This window comes from Panicum virgatum, chromosome 5K (assembly GCF_016808335.1).
Source record: "Panicum virgatum strain AP13 chromosome 5K, P.virgatum_v5, whole genome shotgun sequence".
In the NCBI taxonomy this organism is placed as follows: domain Eukaryota; kingdom Viridiplantae; phylum Streptophyta; class Magnoliopsida; order Poales; family Poaceae; genus Panicum; species Panicum virgatum.
Window position 1 is genome coordinate 53,454,117 of NC_053140.1, and position 13,143 is coordinate 53,467,259.

The window sequence follows — 13,143 nt, forward strand, 5'->3', positions numbered from 1 at the left end:
TTTCTGATGCCGATTTCGGTGGGTGTCGGTTGGATCACATGTCGACATCCGGCACTTGTCAATTTCTCGGTACATCTTTGGTGTCTTGGTCCTCTCGCAAGCAGGCTAGCGTAGCGCTTTCTTCCATAGAAGCTGAGTATGTTGCCGCTGCTAGCTGCTGCTCCTAGATCCTATGGATGAAGCAAACCTTGCAGAATTATGGGTTGAGTTTTGGTAGGGTTCCCATCTTTGTAGACAACATGTCAGCTATTAGCATTGCAAAGAACCCTGTCCTACACTCTAGAACCAAACACATAGACATCCGATTCCATTTCCTGCGAGATAACCATGAGAGAGGACACATAGACCTGATTCATGTTTCTTTAGAGAGGCAAACCGCAGATATCCTCACCAAACTGCTAGAGCAGGACACCTTTGCTCGCTTGCGAGGGGAGCTTAGGGTTTGTTACCCCTTTTGATCGCTGACTTTTGTTTTGGTTAGCTTGGTAGGTCTTTGTTTTGCTTTTCTTGGTTTTCTAGGTTTGGTAGTTGCATTGTGCATATGCATTGTACATGTTTGCATTTTGCATTGTCTCACTTGCACTAGCATTCTTGTATACATTGCTATGATCTTCTAGTGCCTGCTAGTGTGAGTTGATAAACTTGATCATGTATAGTTTGCTCCACTGTGTATATGACATCATCTGAGTTAAGCTATTTTGATTTGAAAATCTGAAAACATGATCACCCTGTCTTGGCTACAAGCATGTTAGGGCGTGTTGATATGCTTTGCTATCTTATTCATACTAGTGTGGCCTTTCGTTCAGCAATTCATTCTTGAAATGATCTAAACCTGGTAAAATTGTTTGAACTGTTCATGAAATTGATTGAAAAGATCCAGGTGGGATTGCTTGTCGCACTGATCGAGCTTTCGGGACGGCTCACTTTGCACTTGTGAGAACCCGGGCAAGGCTGTGCATGACTGAAACGAGTGCCTTAAGCTTCTGATCGTCTTTTGGCATAGGCTTGGCCTCGTTGCTAAGTAAAGCATGACAAGCTTTCAACCCCTGGCATTAAGAACTGATTGCTATAAATTTTATTGAAAAATGAATGTTGGCAACTTGTTTTGGCTTATTTGGCTCACCTGTATGAGTTGGAGTAGCACTGCTTTCCATTCCCTACTTGTTAGTGCTAGATCATGGGTGATGCTTTTATTTCTCCTGAAACTGAACTTGTCTAGCTCTAGACTGATTTGATATACCCTGCTGAGCTAGATGCAAGTCTTGTTTTTGGATGCACACGTGCTTGAGACTAGATGTTGCTCATATCTTTGTATCCCTGAATGCTTTCACTTACACCTCCTGCATTGCATTCATTGCATAGCATCTGTTCAGGGGGAGTTTCAGCTTCAGGGGGAGCTTTAGGTCTTTTTAGGCTTGATGTGTGCATGTGCCAACAAGGGAGAGAATTTCGAGAGAAGTGATCGAACAAGGGGGAGACTTGTTTGAGTTTTGAAAAACTTGTTGTGCACAGGTCTTTGAGAGTGCATCATTTTGGGAGAGTTGCACTTGTGAGAGGGAAAAGAGTTGCTTGGGGAGTTTCTGCTTTGTTCTTGGCTCCTGGTTTTCCTCGTTTTCCTTCTGCTTCTTGCATGACTGCGTTGAGCGTTACCTCTGTCTTTGAGGAGTCATGTTTTGGCTTTTGATCGATTGCGTCGAGCCTTTGCCCTTGTCTTAGGGGATCGATTTTGCTTGAGTGAGTGACTGTTCTTGCCTTTCTGAGACTTTTGTCACTTGCTTGTGCTTCTTTGTTTTTTTCTGGTTTCACTTCTCTTGGTTCGTTTGTGGTGTGTTGACAATGCACTCATCAAGGGGGAGATTGAGGAACGAGAGTACTCTATCCTGCTTGTGATGAGCGAATTGTCAACCGTGCGGTGTGATCGTGCGCTTGGTCTTTGGATTGCAGATACACGGGCGTCGAGTGTCGACGGGGAGCTGCCGTGGAGATGCTGTGGCCGATGGACCGTGCGGTGGACGGCGGTGAAGGGCAGCCGGGACCGGAGCTCGGACCGGGCGGCAGCTGTGGCGTCCACTCCTGGATCGAGGGCGCAAGCGGCGACGGAAGGCGGGTTTCTTGGTTTGCGCCACAAAACCAAGGAGGCGGACGGCGGTTGAAGACGCCAAGTCGTGGAGGTGACGGGCGTCGGTCTCGGGACGGACGGAGGCGACGGGCATCGACGGCGTCTAGGGCCTCGCTGCGGGCGAGGAGGTGACGGGTGTCGGGCGGCGTCTAGGGCCGTCAAATGGCCGAGGCGGGAACGGCGTCTAAGACCACGGCGTGGAGGCGGGAATCTTCCCGCGCGTGAGGTTTTGGCGGTTTTCTCAAAACCGGCCATCTACCCGGGTTTCGCGGACCCTCCAAAACCGCGGACCGGATCTTCGTCGACGTGGCGGCATCGCAGCAAAGACTTCGAGTTGAAGAAAGAAGCTCCGCCGTCGATCGAGGCTGTACAGCGGGGTGCTGCTGCCCGACCGGTCTGACCGGTCCCCTGGACCGGTCTGACCGCAGCAGCCGGGTATAAATACCCCAACCAGCCTGTGGCTGGGTGAGCCTCTTGAGCCTTTTGTTTTCTCTTCGTTTTTCCTTCTCCCTGCCCCTGCTCTAAGTTAGGGCCAAGGTCTCCAACGCAAAGGGAGGTTAGATTATAGCTAATCTCTTCGATTTAGAGGGCGGATGATGGTGTGGTCAGCTCTAGCCTTTGTATAGGTGAATTCCTCCGTGAATTATGAATGAAATTATGTTGAGATTCACCCATGTGTGCTGAGATTTTCGTCCTCCCCTTCCCTTTGTGTTTTTGGACTTGATTTTTCCTACTTTGAGATGTTTTGTGTTTGGAGGAGTCAAGTTTTTCGATTCGTGGTTTGATGGACTCGTTGTGACTATTCTAATCTGTCTAGCCTAGTGCCAAACCTGCAGGAATCGCGAGTTCTCACGGATTGAGATTTTTGGGTTCTTGAGAAAACTCCAATTCTCTTTGATCTTCACTCAATTTCTCACGATCTGTTAATCTTTTGGGAAAGATCTTTTGGGGATATGTTCACGGGGTAGTTACGAAGCTTTCTTCCAAATTTCGTTGGATTTGGACTTCGTTTGCTCGAGATTTGATATTTGGAGCTTTGTTGGCGGGCTGACTGGGAGAGACCAGTCTGACCGGTCTGTGCAACCGGTCTGACCGGTCTGCAGTTTGAAAATCCCAGCCCGACCGGTCAGACCGGTACAGTACACCGGTCAGACCGGTCTGTGGGTGTTGTGCTGAAATTTGTGAAGTTTCACTCGCTTTGCTTCCGCGCTGCAATCTGGGTCTTCTGCTTCGAGATAGCTGGTCCATAGCTATTCTCGCTGACCTGGGTTGGAGGGTTTGTGGTGATTTTGGAACATAGGCCGACTATTCGAATTTCGGAGAAATTTTGATCGGCTCTCATTCACCCCCCTCTGGTCGCCGTTTCGGTCCCACAATATGGGTGGGACCAGTCATCAGAGATAGGTATTGGAGTGTCTTTGCCCAGATTTAGATCAATACCAACTCCCTTGACGGCTCGGGCATCATTGTTGTTTCATGATTTGCTCGAATTCTCATCATACAAGGAGCGTCTGCTTGGCCTATCCTTCGGTTTTCTTTCGACCATGCACCATAACTTATCTTATAAGCTGGCTTGGCGTACCTTAACTGATCCTTCACAAATGGCATCAAAATCCATAAGAAAGCAGTTAGGACATAACCTTCTTTCTGCAATGAAGTATACATATACATTTGATCAAAGGGATTCTAATATCAGGCCAACCAAAGGATATGCATTTGTCTCGACATCGCAAGTTGGTGGTCTATGGGGCAGCAGAGGATTGAGATTCTTCCGCCAGGTTCTTCCCCAACCAGCTTCTTCTGTTTAGTTTTCTGTGCAAAGTTTGTCTAATCTTTTCTTATTGCATCCTTGCTTTTAGTTTGATGAATGTAAAGTTGGTCCAGTTTGTTCTATACTTCTGCTAGTGAGCTACCTGAGGAATGAATTTTGCACTTGCATACCAGTATTACTGTCAGACTGCATTCTTAGATCAAATTAAGTTTTTTTATACAGACTCTTCTCACAGTGGATTAGTACTTAGTCTGCAAAAGCATATGGAAAGTGATTCGCAGAAGAGCCAGAGGTACAAAATTTAATGGGTTTTAGTCGGTACTGACAATGCAGAATTTTAATTAGCTATAATACCCAATACTCCTTTTATTCTGAAATCTGAAGTGAAACTTTTGTTTGACGGCAGATATCCATAAATTTATGGTCCCCATGTCCAACAGAGCATTTCCTTAGCAGTTAGTACTGATCCTAGTATGCTTCTCGTTTAGTTTTGGTTTCTCAACAACTGATTCAATTTTCAGAAGTGCCCACGAACTGGTTTAAGTGTTATTGTAATAAGTTAGATCTTGTACGGTTGTTTTTATTTCACTGAATCTATTTTTCTATTTTTCAATGAATCATGCATGCTACTATGATGTGGTTAAAGGTTTCTCTATGGAAAAGGTACATTCCAATTTCAATTGTCTCTGTTCTCCACCTGTTGTGTCTTTTCGCTTTGGAGTTACTAATCTTGATGTAAGGCGTTGTGGCCGTTTCTTCTTTTGTGCTGTGGACCCTATGAATCCCAGGGCTGTGAACTCTGTCGACTAGCTATCTAGCTTGAATCAGGTTAGGTAGTTAGTCCCCTTTTGGCTTATCGTACCCTTCCCTTGCTGTTTCTGTAACGCAAAAATGGTGGAATTTCCGTTCTTGTAATGGAAATGGGGTAAAGCTTCGTATCGAAAAAAAATTGTATATATGCAATAAAACAAAGGTTAAAGTTTCCTAACAAGATCTAGGGATCTAAACCATGAATGGTTATTGGCAGTTCAGATGATGTGTGTGCTAGTATCTAATTATTGATCATGTTGGGTCGTGCACTGTTAAACATTGTCACCTGGAATCCTTTTTTCTCTCTCTTTACCCAGGAGTTCGATATTCATGGAGCTGTTCCATTCAGCTTTTACAATGCTGCCCTAAATGCTGGCATATCAGCAGGGGTGGTTTTACCATTGGGAAGGGGGTTTTGGGGATCACCTTCATCTGTACCTGATAGATTTTTTCCTTGGAGGGCATTCTTCTCTAGTATGCAGCCTTGGTGGTTTAACTTCTCTATTGGGTTTCAAAACAAGGGGAGTTGGCCCTACAGAAGTACGGAGCTTTGTACCAGGTGAATCTGTTATGGATGATTCTGCAGACTCTCCAGGGCAGGATTATTTGGGAGGTGATTTCGCGGTCTCTGCATTTGCTGATCTATCATTTGACTTGCCCTTAAAGTTATTCCGGGATGCTGGCATACATGGCCATGCATTCCTAACCGCTGGAAATCTCGCCAAGTTGTCCGAGAGTGAGTTCAGGAATTTCTCATTTTCTGAGTTTGGGCGCACATTTAGGAGCTCAGCTGGCGTTGGTATCATCATACCCACTAAGCTTTTCCGGGTTGAGGTATGTATGTTTTTAGGTCTTATTGAAATTTATTTCATATATATAAATGATCATGGATGCATATTTCGTGAGTGGCAACTGATCCATTCTGTTGATCTTCCCATGTCCAGGTAAACTACTGTTGTATTTTGAAACAATTTGAGCATGATCGTGGGAAAACTGGGATTCAGTTCAGCTTCTCGTCGCCAATTTAGTAGAAATGTGTTTCTACAGCTGCTTATCCCTGCCCGAAGAATGTCCTGCAGTCCAGCAAATCCATCATATCAGATGATTTGGTCTCTTGTATCACGCTCGTTCTTGAGCATTAGAACCAGAAGAGGTCTCTTATCAGTCTCGTTCTTGAGCATTATTAGAACCAGAAAGAGGTACCATGATAACGGGTATTGTCTCATGCTCAATAGAACAATACGGATATGTAATATGTTGGTGTTCTTTTGAATCTGTCATATGATTCATTTCTTGATGTCTTGTTTGTGTTTGATCACTTGGATCTACTGGTATCTATCATCCAAGTTGGACCACTAACTTAACAGGTGGCCTCACTTCAACTATCAGATTAATACAAAACTGGTGTTGCTGATTCCTTTGCAATATAGGAGCAGTAGTTTACAAGGTTAGCTTTAGCTGTTCAAAAATCACAATAAACTGGATCTTGTCACTCTACATAAAACGACGAGCAGATCTTCACCTCACAGGCTACAACTACAACCTGACAGCAGGAACGAATGTACAGGCCAAGCAGCATGCATTGCGTGTCGAAAGTGCGTGCGTTCATCGGGATGCCTTACTTATATAGTCGTCCAGCATCTTGTTCTGCACTCTGCTGATGAACTTGACGCACATGGGCGGCGTCACGTCGTACCTGGCGAGCAGCGCGTAGGGGATGGAGAAGAGCCCGTCCCCGCAGATGAGCCCCGACGCGAACACCGGCGCGAACACCTGCGCGCCCTCCTTGTCCGCCCTGCTCCACGCGAACAGGATCAGGCTCCCCACGCACATGTCGATGGACACGGCCGGCACCAGCAGGAACGAGATGGCCATGCCCGTCACGCTCGGGATGTAGTGCTGCGCGGACCACCTGCTGTGCGCCGCCAGCTCCCGGACGGCGCTCACCGCCAGCGCCAGCCCGAACAGGGCGGCGCTGATGGCGAGGCAGTGCCTGGGCAGCTCGTGGTCGCCGGCGCCCAGCACGGCGATGGCGCGGTACACCTTGGCCAGCGGCGCCTCGTACCCCTTGCCGGCGGCGCTCGACTCGTAGAAGTGGTGGAACACGTTGAAGACGAGGGGATTGACGACGCAGCCCAGCGCGGTGCCGATCACCTGGCTCACGAACGTGGCGCGCGGCGAGGTCAGCGTCAGGTACCCCGTCTTGAAGTCAGACATGAAGTCGGAGGCCGTGGACACCACCGACGACACCACGCCGCAGATGACGAGGCTGCCCACTATGCCGCCGTTGCTGGCGCCGATCCACGACGCGAACAGGAGGATCACCAGCTTGTTGTACTGCGCCGAGAAGTTGGTCTCGGCGACGCCCGTGCCGTAGGCGTTGCAGAAGGCCAGGAGCGGCGCGAACGCGTACGCCGCGGCCACGTGGTAGAAGCGCACCTGCCGGTAGATGAGCGGGACGGCGACGGACGACAGCGCCGCCAGCACGACGTAGCCGCCGATGGCGAAGGTGCTGGGGATGTGCTCCCTCAGGAACACCTGCGTGCGGCGGCGGTCGTCGAAGCTGAGCACCGGCCGCGGCATGGAGTCCACGTCGGAGAAGGACCTCATCGTCTCCGCCGCCGCGACCTGGTGGTGGCGCATCGTGTGTACGGTCCGCAGCGAGATGACGATAAGCTGCAAGATGCCGTCGCCGAGGATCATGGCTATGGCGCCAAACACCTGCGCGACCACAACGACACAGGAAATTTGATAGATCTGCATGCTGCCACCATTATTTTCTTGGTTGCCAATCTGCATGGTGGCAGCTGTTACCTTGTAGCCGTTGAGGCCCTTCAGACTGGTCTCCTGGAGATTGGCGTCATACCATTCGCCTTTTTTGCCTAGGAGGTACGGCCACATGAACCCCCAGGAGATGATGGACCCGACGAGCATCGAGATGTTTATCAGGTAGGGGCTGATCATGCCCACGCCGACGTAGGTTCCGTTCATGTTGATGTAGAATCTGCAGGCGCCGGAAAACAATGCTCTGTCATTGTTGTACTAAATGGCAACGTAACTAACTTAACTTGCATTGATGGAATGTGATGTGCAGATCGATCGATTTCGTAACCCAATTGACAGATCCTTTACCCGCGATTGAAGGCGGTGAGCCCGAACGTCGGGAAGGCGGTGAAGCCACATCTGGGTCCTCCGGTGTAGAACCACTGGAAGATGGACCAGAGCAAGCTGGCCACGCACGACTGGACGACGAGCGTCACCTGCTTCCTGTATGTGATCAGAGGAAAGCGCATGCCCATCAGCTCCTCGAGTTCACAGACACTGTATCGCCAAATAAATTAACCTGAAATCGATGGATGCGCTACTCACTTGGCCTGCACGACACCATGGGGGCTGTGGAAGCTGTTGATGAGGTGCGCCGTGGCCGAGCCGCTCGGGAACGTCAGCCGGTGCCGGATGATCATGGTCTGTTCGCCGGCCGGGCGGTGTACGTGATTAGCGTCGATCGATGCCCCGTGGTTTGATGCGTGATGATCGATGGTTGATCGATCAGAGGCAGAGCATGCGTACATACCTTCCTCATGGGGACGATGACGAGGAGGCCGACGAAGCTGACGAGGAAGAAGAAGGCCATGGTCCGGCCGAGCGTCGGATCGCTGATGTTGGATCCGGGGACGTTCGCGGTGGACGTCTTGTCCGCCGTCTTCCGGTCCATCCCGAGCAGGTACGACCCGAACCCGCCTGATAGAGAGACGGCGATATGTTCACGAGAACACGAAAGGAGACCCCGGAGGATAAAGATGGCGTACCGCTGTATGTCATGCTGGCGCAGGCGACGACGCAGGTCTGTACGACGGCGTTCTCCTGGCGGGTGAAGGGGCGGTGCGGCACGCCGATCTGGGCGAGCAGGCCCGTCCAGGCCTTGAGGAGGAAGAAGCCCAGCAGCGCGGCGAAGATGTTGAGCGAGGGGATGATCCCGGACGTGAACACCAGGTTCATCATGACGCCGCTGAGCGCCACGCCCAGCGCCAGGCTCACCGCCACGGCGCGCGCCGTCACCTGCTCCGGCCACGGCGGGATGGGCTTCACCTCGAACACGCGCTCCGTCGACGGGCACTCCCGCGGGTCGCCGATCGACTCCATCCTCCCGCTCCCGCTCCTGCTCCTGCTCCTCCGGCTCCCGGATGGTCGGTGCGAGTGGGTGACGGCCAATGCATATGCATGTAGGTTCGACGGCCGGGCAGCTCCCGCGGTCGATTGGAGGCAAGGCAAGGGAAAGAATGAGAGGCCCATCGGCTGCGTGCTTTAGGCTTGGGCGCTTACTATTATTAACGACCTAGCTAATGCGGCGCGTCTCAAACTCGCAATGGTGAATCAAATGGTAATCTCGCCGCTAAGCGCTGCTGTACTGCCGTGAAAATAAATGGCAATCGCGCACCGCTTCCCTATCTGCCTTTTGGCATCTGATAACAAAAATGGAATCAACATCGTGGCTTGTACATGTACCTCGAAAGTTTCAATCAGGTTAGGTGTCACGGCGCGTTGTTTTCAAGAACCGTATCGTAGAGTGTGACACGAAACGCGATGTGTAATCGCTGGTTATTGTTACAGTTGGCACAGATGACCTCCCTACATGGAAAAGAAATTAGGTTGAACCAGTAATGAGGCACGGTACGAGTAAGGTGCAACAAAACAGAGGATAGTTTCAATTACACGAGCACGAAAACGAAAACTTCCATTTCTCGTAAAGGCGAGCCAACAAGGGTTCGCTTACAGCAGTAGCAAAAATGGGCGAACAGAAGAGAAGCAAGCACAATTGCTACCTTCAACATTCAGTATTACAGCAAGCTAGGAAATGTCCATTTGTCATGCACTTTATTCTTCTCGTACTGCTGTACACAAGGATTTTTTAGGTAACTTGGTTATGATGCGGTATTTCACAATAGTCATGCTGAGCTGACAAATTAGCCAACCGATCCCTCAAGTTTCAGGTTCATGAGTGCGTCCACCTCCTGCGCAAACTCGTAGGGAAGGTGCTCGAAAACAGCTCGGCAGAATCCACCGATCATGGCGGCAACAGCCTTTTCATGGTCTACCCCTCTTTGCTGGAAATAAAACAGCTGGTCCTCTCCGATTTTGGAAGTGCTGGCCTCATGCTCAACACGGCCACTAGTGCAACCAACCTGTTATACAAGCAAGTTATGTTCGGCATGAATTTGCAGTCTCTGCTTGGAAGAAATTCAAGGAGTGGAAGGATAATTCATGTGATGAGCATCCAATTTAATATGTCAAGGTAACTTGCATTCATAATCAAATTGAATTCAATATGCTCCCCCATGCATCACAAATTCACAAGATTATGAAAGAGAGCGTGTGCATTTGCTTCAACTTTCCTAGAGCACTAGACTCCTAACTATGTTCCTGAACTGTAATTGCATTTTCCGAAATCCACATCTAGAGTGACAGCGCTAAGCTACTATAATTGAAATTGACACTACAAAGCTACTGAATGAACGGTTGCATATGAAATCTTGAAGTGGATATATTTGATACATGTTGACTATGAACTCATGGATTTCACCGGCTAGCTAAGAACTTACTGAAAACTACTCACTTCATGATTATGACTACATCAGGTAAATTTCACCGGCTAGCTAAGTGCTAAGCTATGTTTTTAAAGTGTTAAGGCGAGCCACCACCGCCTTATCGCCTACGCGAGGCGGGCTAGGGCGGACTAAGGCGACACCTTAGGTGAGGTGAGCCACCACCGCCTTGTCGCCTAGGCGACACCTTGAAAACACAGGTGCTAAGACAAAACTACAAACTTCAGATTGTGACCACAACAAGTATCTGATACTGTATCAATAGCTAGGAAGTCAAACATAAAAGACAACTCATGTTTCCTTACTATTTCCACATAAAAAGACCTGCTCATGAATAATCCAATTGTATTACTTGCCACAAACTATACTACTGCAGCACACAAATACAATCCCTACTTCAAATGGAAATTTGAGCCATGTCTCTCTTCAGGGAATTAAGAATTCGGAAGCAAGAAGAGAGCATGTTATATAACGTTATAATATCACTATATCAGATCAACTTTCCTATAATCATTTGATTATACAGCTGTTATATCAAAGAAACTTTTATGTTTCTCCATAAATGAATACAATAATTTATAAACTTTCTTGCTTTCCTTTCCAATGCAAGAATTTATAAGACTTGATCAAACGGACTAGATCAACAGTTCACTACAAGGTAAAGGATCATCACAAAAACAAGACAGCAATAATCATGCCATGTATTTCAACAGAATCACAGTAGAAATATTGTTGAATCAAGTTAGTCCATCCAAAGGAGATTCATTCGGTACCCTCAATTTAATCAAATTATCAGTTTTTCCTTCACCATGTTTCAAGTGTCAATTTTGTACAGAGCCAGAGTCTATCTGTTTATGTGCTTCCCGATTTATGCAAGGATGGTGTACATGGTGAAAAATGGAGCATTAAGTCATATCGGTATATTTGTATCTGACACACCAATTGAACTTTATACTGCAAACCAAGCAGAAAGGAAGAGTCTGTTACCTGAATGGTGGGATAGGTATTCGCAGCAGCATTATCACCAATCAGCAATGAATCACACTGTGAAGAATTATAAGCATTCTCTGCCCCAGAGTTCATCTGGACCAGGCCACGGTAGCAATTTCTTGATTTCCCTGCAGAGATGCCCTTGGATATAATCCTGCTGCGTGAATTCTTACCCTTGTGGATCATTTTTGTCCCTGTGTCAGCTTGTTGGCAATCCTTTGTAAGAGCAACCGAGTAGAACTCGCCAACAGTGTCATCCCCAACAAGCTCCACGCTTGGGTACTTCCATGTGATAGCGGATCCCGTCTCAACCTGTGTCCAAGAGATCTTTGAACCACGCCCCTTGCACCGTCCCCTCTTCGTCACAAAATTATAAATGCCTCCTTTCCCCTCCTCATCACCAGAGTACCAATTCTGCACGGTGGAGTACTTAATCTCCGCCCCCTCCTCACACACAAGCTCCACAACCGCAGCATGGAGCTGATTTGAATCGTACGCCGGTGCAGTACAGCCTTCCAAATAGCTAACTGTGCTCCTCTCATCGGCCACAATCAGCGTCCTCTCAAACTGCCCGGTCTCCTTGTCGTTGATCCTGAAGTAGGTTGAGATTTCCATGGGGCAGACGGTGTCCTTGGGCACGTAGCAGAAGGACCCATCGCTGAAGACCGCGGAATTGAGGGCGGCATAGTAGTTGTCACCCGGCGGCACGATGCTGCCGAGGTAACGCCTAACGAGGTCCGGGTACTCGCGGATGGCCTCGGAGATGGAGCAGAAGATGACGCCCTTGGCCATGAGCGCCTCGCGGTGGGTGGTGGCGATGGAGGTGGAGTCGATGACGGCGTCGACCGCGACGTTGGCGAGGCGCTTCTGCTCGGTGAGCGGGATGCCGAGGCGGTCGAAGGTCTTGAGCAGCTCCGGGTCGACCTCGTCGAGGCCGTTGAGCTTGGGCTTGGCCTTGGGCGCGGAGTAGTAGCAGATGGATTGCAGGTCAACGGGCGCGTACTCGTTGTCGCTCCAGGTGGGCTCGACCATGGTGAGGAAGCGGCGGTAGGCGGCGAGGCGGAAATCGAGCATCCACGCGGGCTCCGCCTTGAGCTCCGAGATCCGGCGGACGGTGGCCTCCGAGAGCCCCTTGGGGATGGAGAAGGACTCGAAGTCGGAGACGAACCCGTACTTGTACTCCCGCTTCAGCAGCTTCTGCAACGCGTCCGCCTCGTCCTCCGCCGCGGCGGGCTGGGGCGACGACGGGGACGGCTTCTGCGGGCCCGTCTGCACGGCCACCACCGAGAGGCGCCCGCGCCGGCGCACGCTGGCGCGGCGCCCGGGGCCATAGGTCGCGTGCCCCACCCCGAGCCTGGCGGTGGGGGCGCACGGCGCGAGGAGGGAGGTGGAGGAGGCGGCGGCCATGGTGCGGCGGCCGGGAGCGGCGGGGGCGAGGCGAATTGGGGATGGGCCGATGATGGGAGAGAGAGAGAGAGAGAGAGAGAGAGACCGGGGGCCGGGACAACCAGGGGTTGTTGAGCGGGTGGAGCCGTGGAACGGGCGCATGGTGCGCGCACGCGTGGGCGGGGGCGCGTGGGAGGGCGGCGTTGGTGGGCGCGGTCCGGGCAGGGGGTACGCGGGTGGGCGAGGGGTCGTGTGGCGGCCGAGAGGCAGGGGCACGGCGCCGGATGGATGTGGTTCGCGACGCGTGGCGGCGACCGGAGGAAACTCGTCGAGATTCCGGGGACGGGCTCGCGGCCGTTTCGATCCAACCGCAAGCGCCGCGGCGGCGAAAGCGGCCTCGGGCCTCGGCCTCGGCTTGGGCCCGGGCTCCATCTAGAGGACGGATCAGAGCCATCGAGAGGTGA

General features: G+C 50.5%; 2 protein-coding genes and 1 long non-coding RNA gene across 4 annotated transcripts; 1 reads left to right on the forward strand and 2 right to left on the reverse strand.

Annotated features, from left to right (window-relative positions):
* Positions 1 to 2,499: 2,499 nt before the first annotated feature.
* LOC120708540 lies at positions 2,500 to 5,997 on the forward strand. 2 transcript variants are annotated; one of them, XR_005689388.1, is made up of 3 exons: positions 2,500 to 3,897; positions 5,018 to 5,534; positions 5,645 to 5,997. It is a non-coding gene; the product is annotated as an uncharacterized LOC120708540 (long non-coding RNA). The 2 variants fall into 2 exon arrangements; XR_005689387.1 differs by having other exon boundaries at positions 2,502 to 5,534.
* A 118-nt stretch (positions 5,998 to 6,115) lies between these two features.
* On the reverse strand, positions 6,116 to 8,843 carry LOC120708537 (probable metal-nicotianamine transporter YSL18). The gene is made up of 6 exons (XM_039993835.1): positions 8,510 to 8,843; positions 8,275 to 8,441; positions 8,070 to 8,167; positions 7,833 to 7,967; positions 7,515 to 7,704; positions 6,116 to 7,421 (listed from the first exon to the last, which is right to left on the reverse strand). The coding sequence occupies exons 1-6, from the start codon at positions 8,841 to 8,843 to the stop codon at positions 6,306 to 6,308; spliced, it is 2,040 nt and encodes a 679-aa protein (XP_039849769.1). The 3' UTR covers positions 6,116 to 6,305.
* Positions 8,844 to 9,409: 566 nt separating this feature from the next.
* Positions 9,410 to 12,758, reverse strand: LOC120708542 (UPF0051 protein slr0074-like). Its single transcript, XM_039993837.1, has 2 exons — positions 11,291 to 12,758; positions 9,410 to 9,883 (listed from the first exon to the last, which is right to left on the reverse strand). Exons 1-2 carry the CDS (start codon positions 12,698 to 12,700, stop codon positions 9,665 to 9,667), a joined length of 1,629 nt encoding a protein of 542 aa, XP_039849771.1. The 5' UTR covers positions 12,701 to 12,758; the 3' UTR covers positions 9,410 to 9,664.
* Between the last annotated feature and the right edge of the window lie 385 nt (positions 12,759 to 13,143).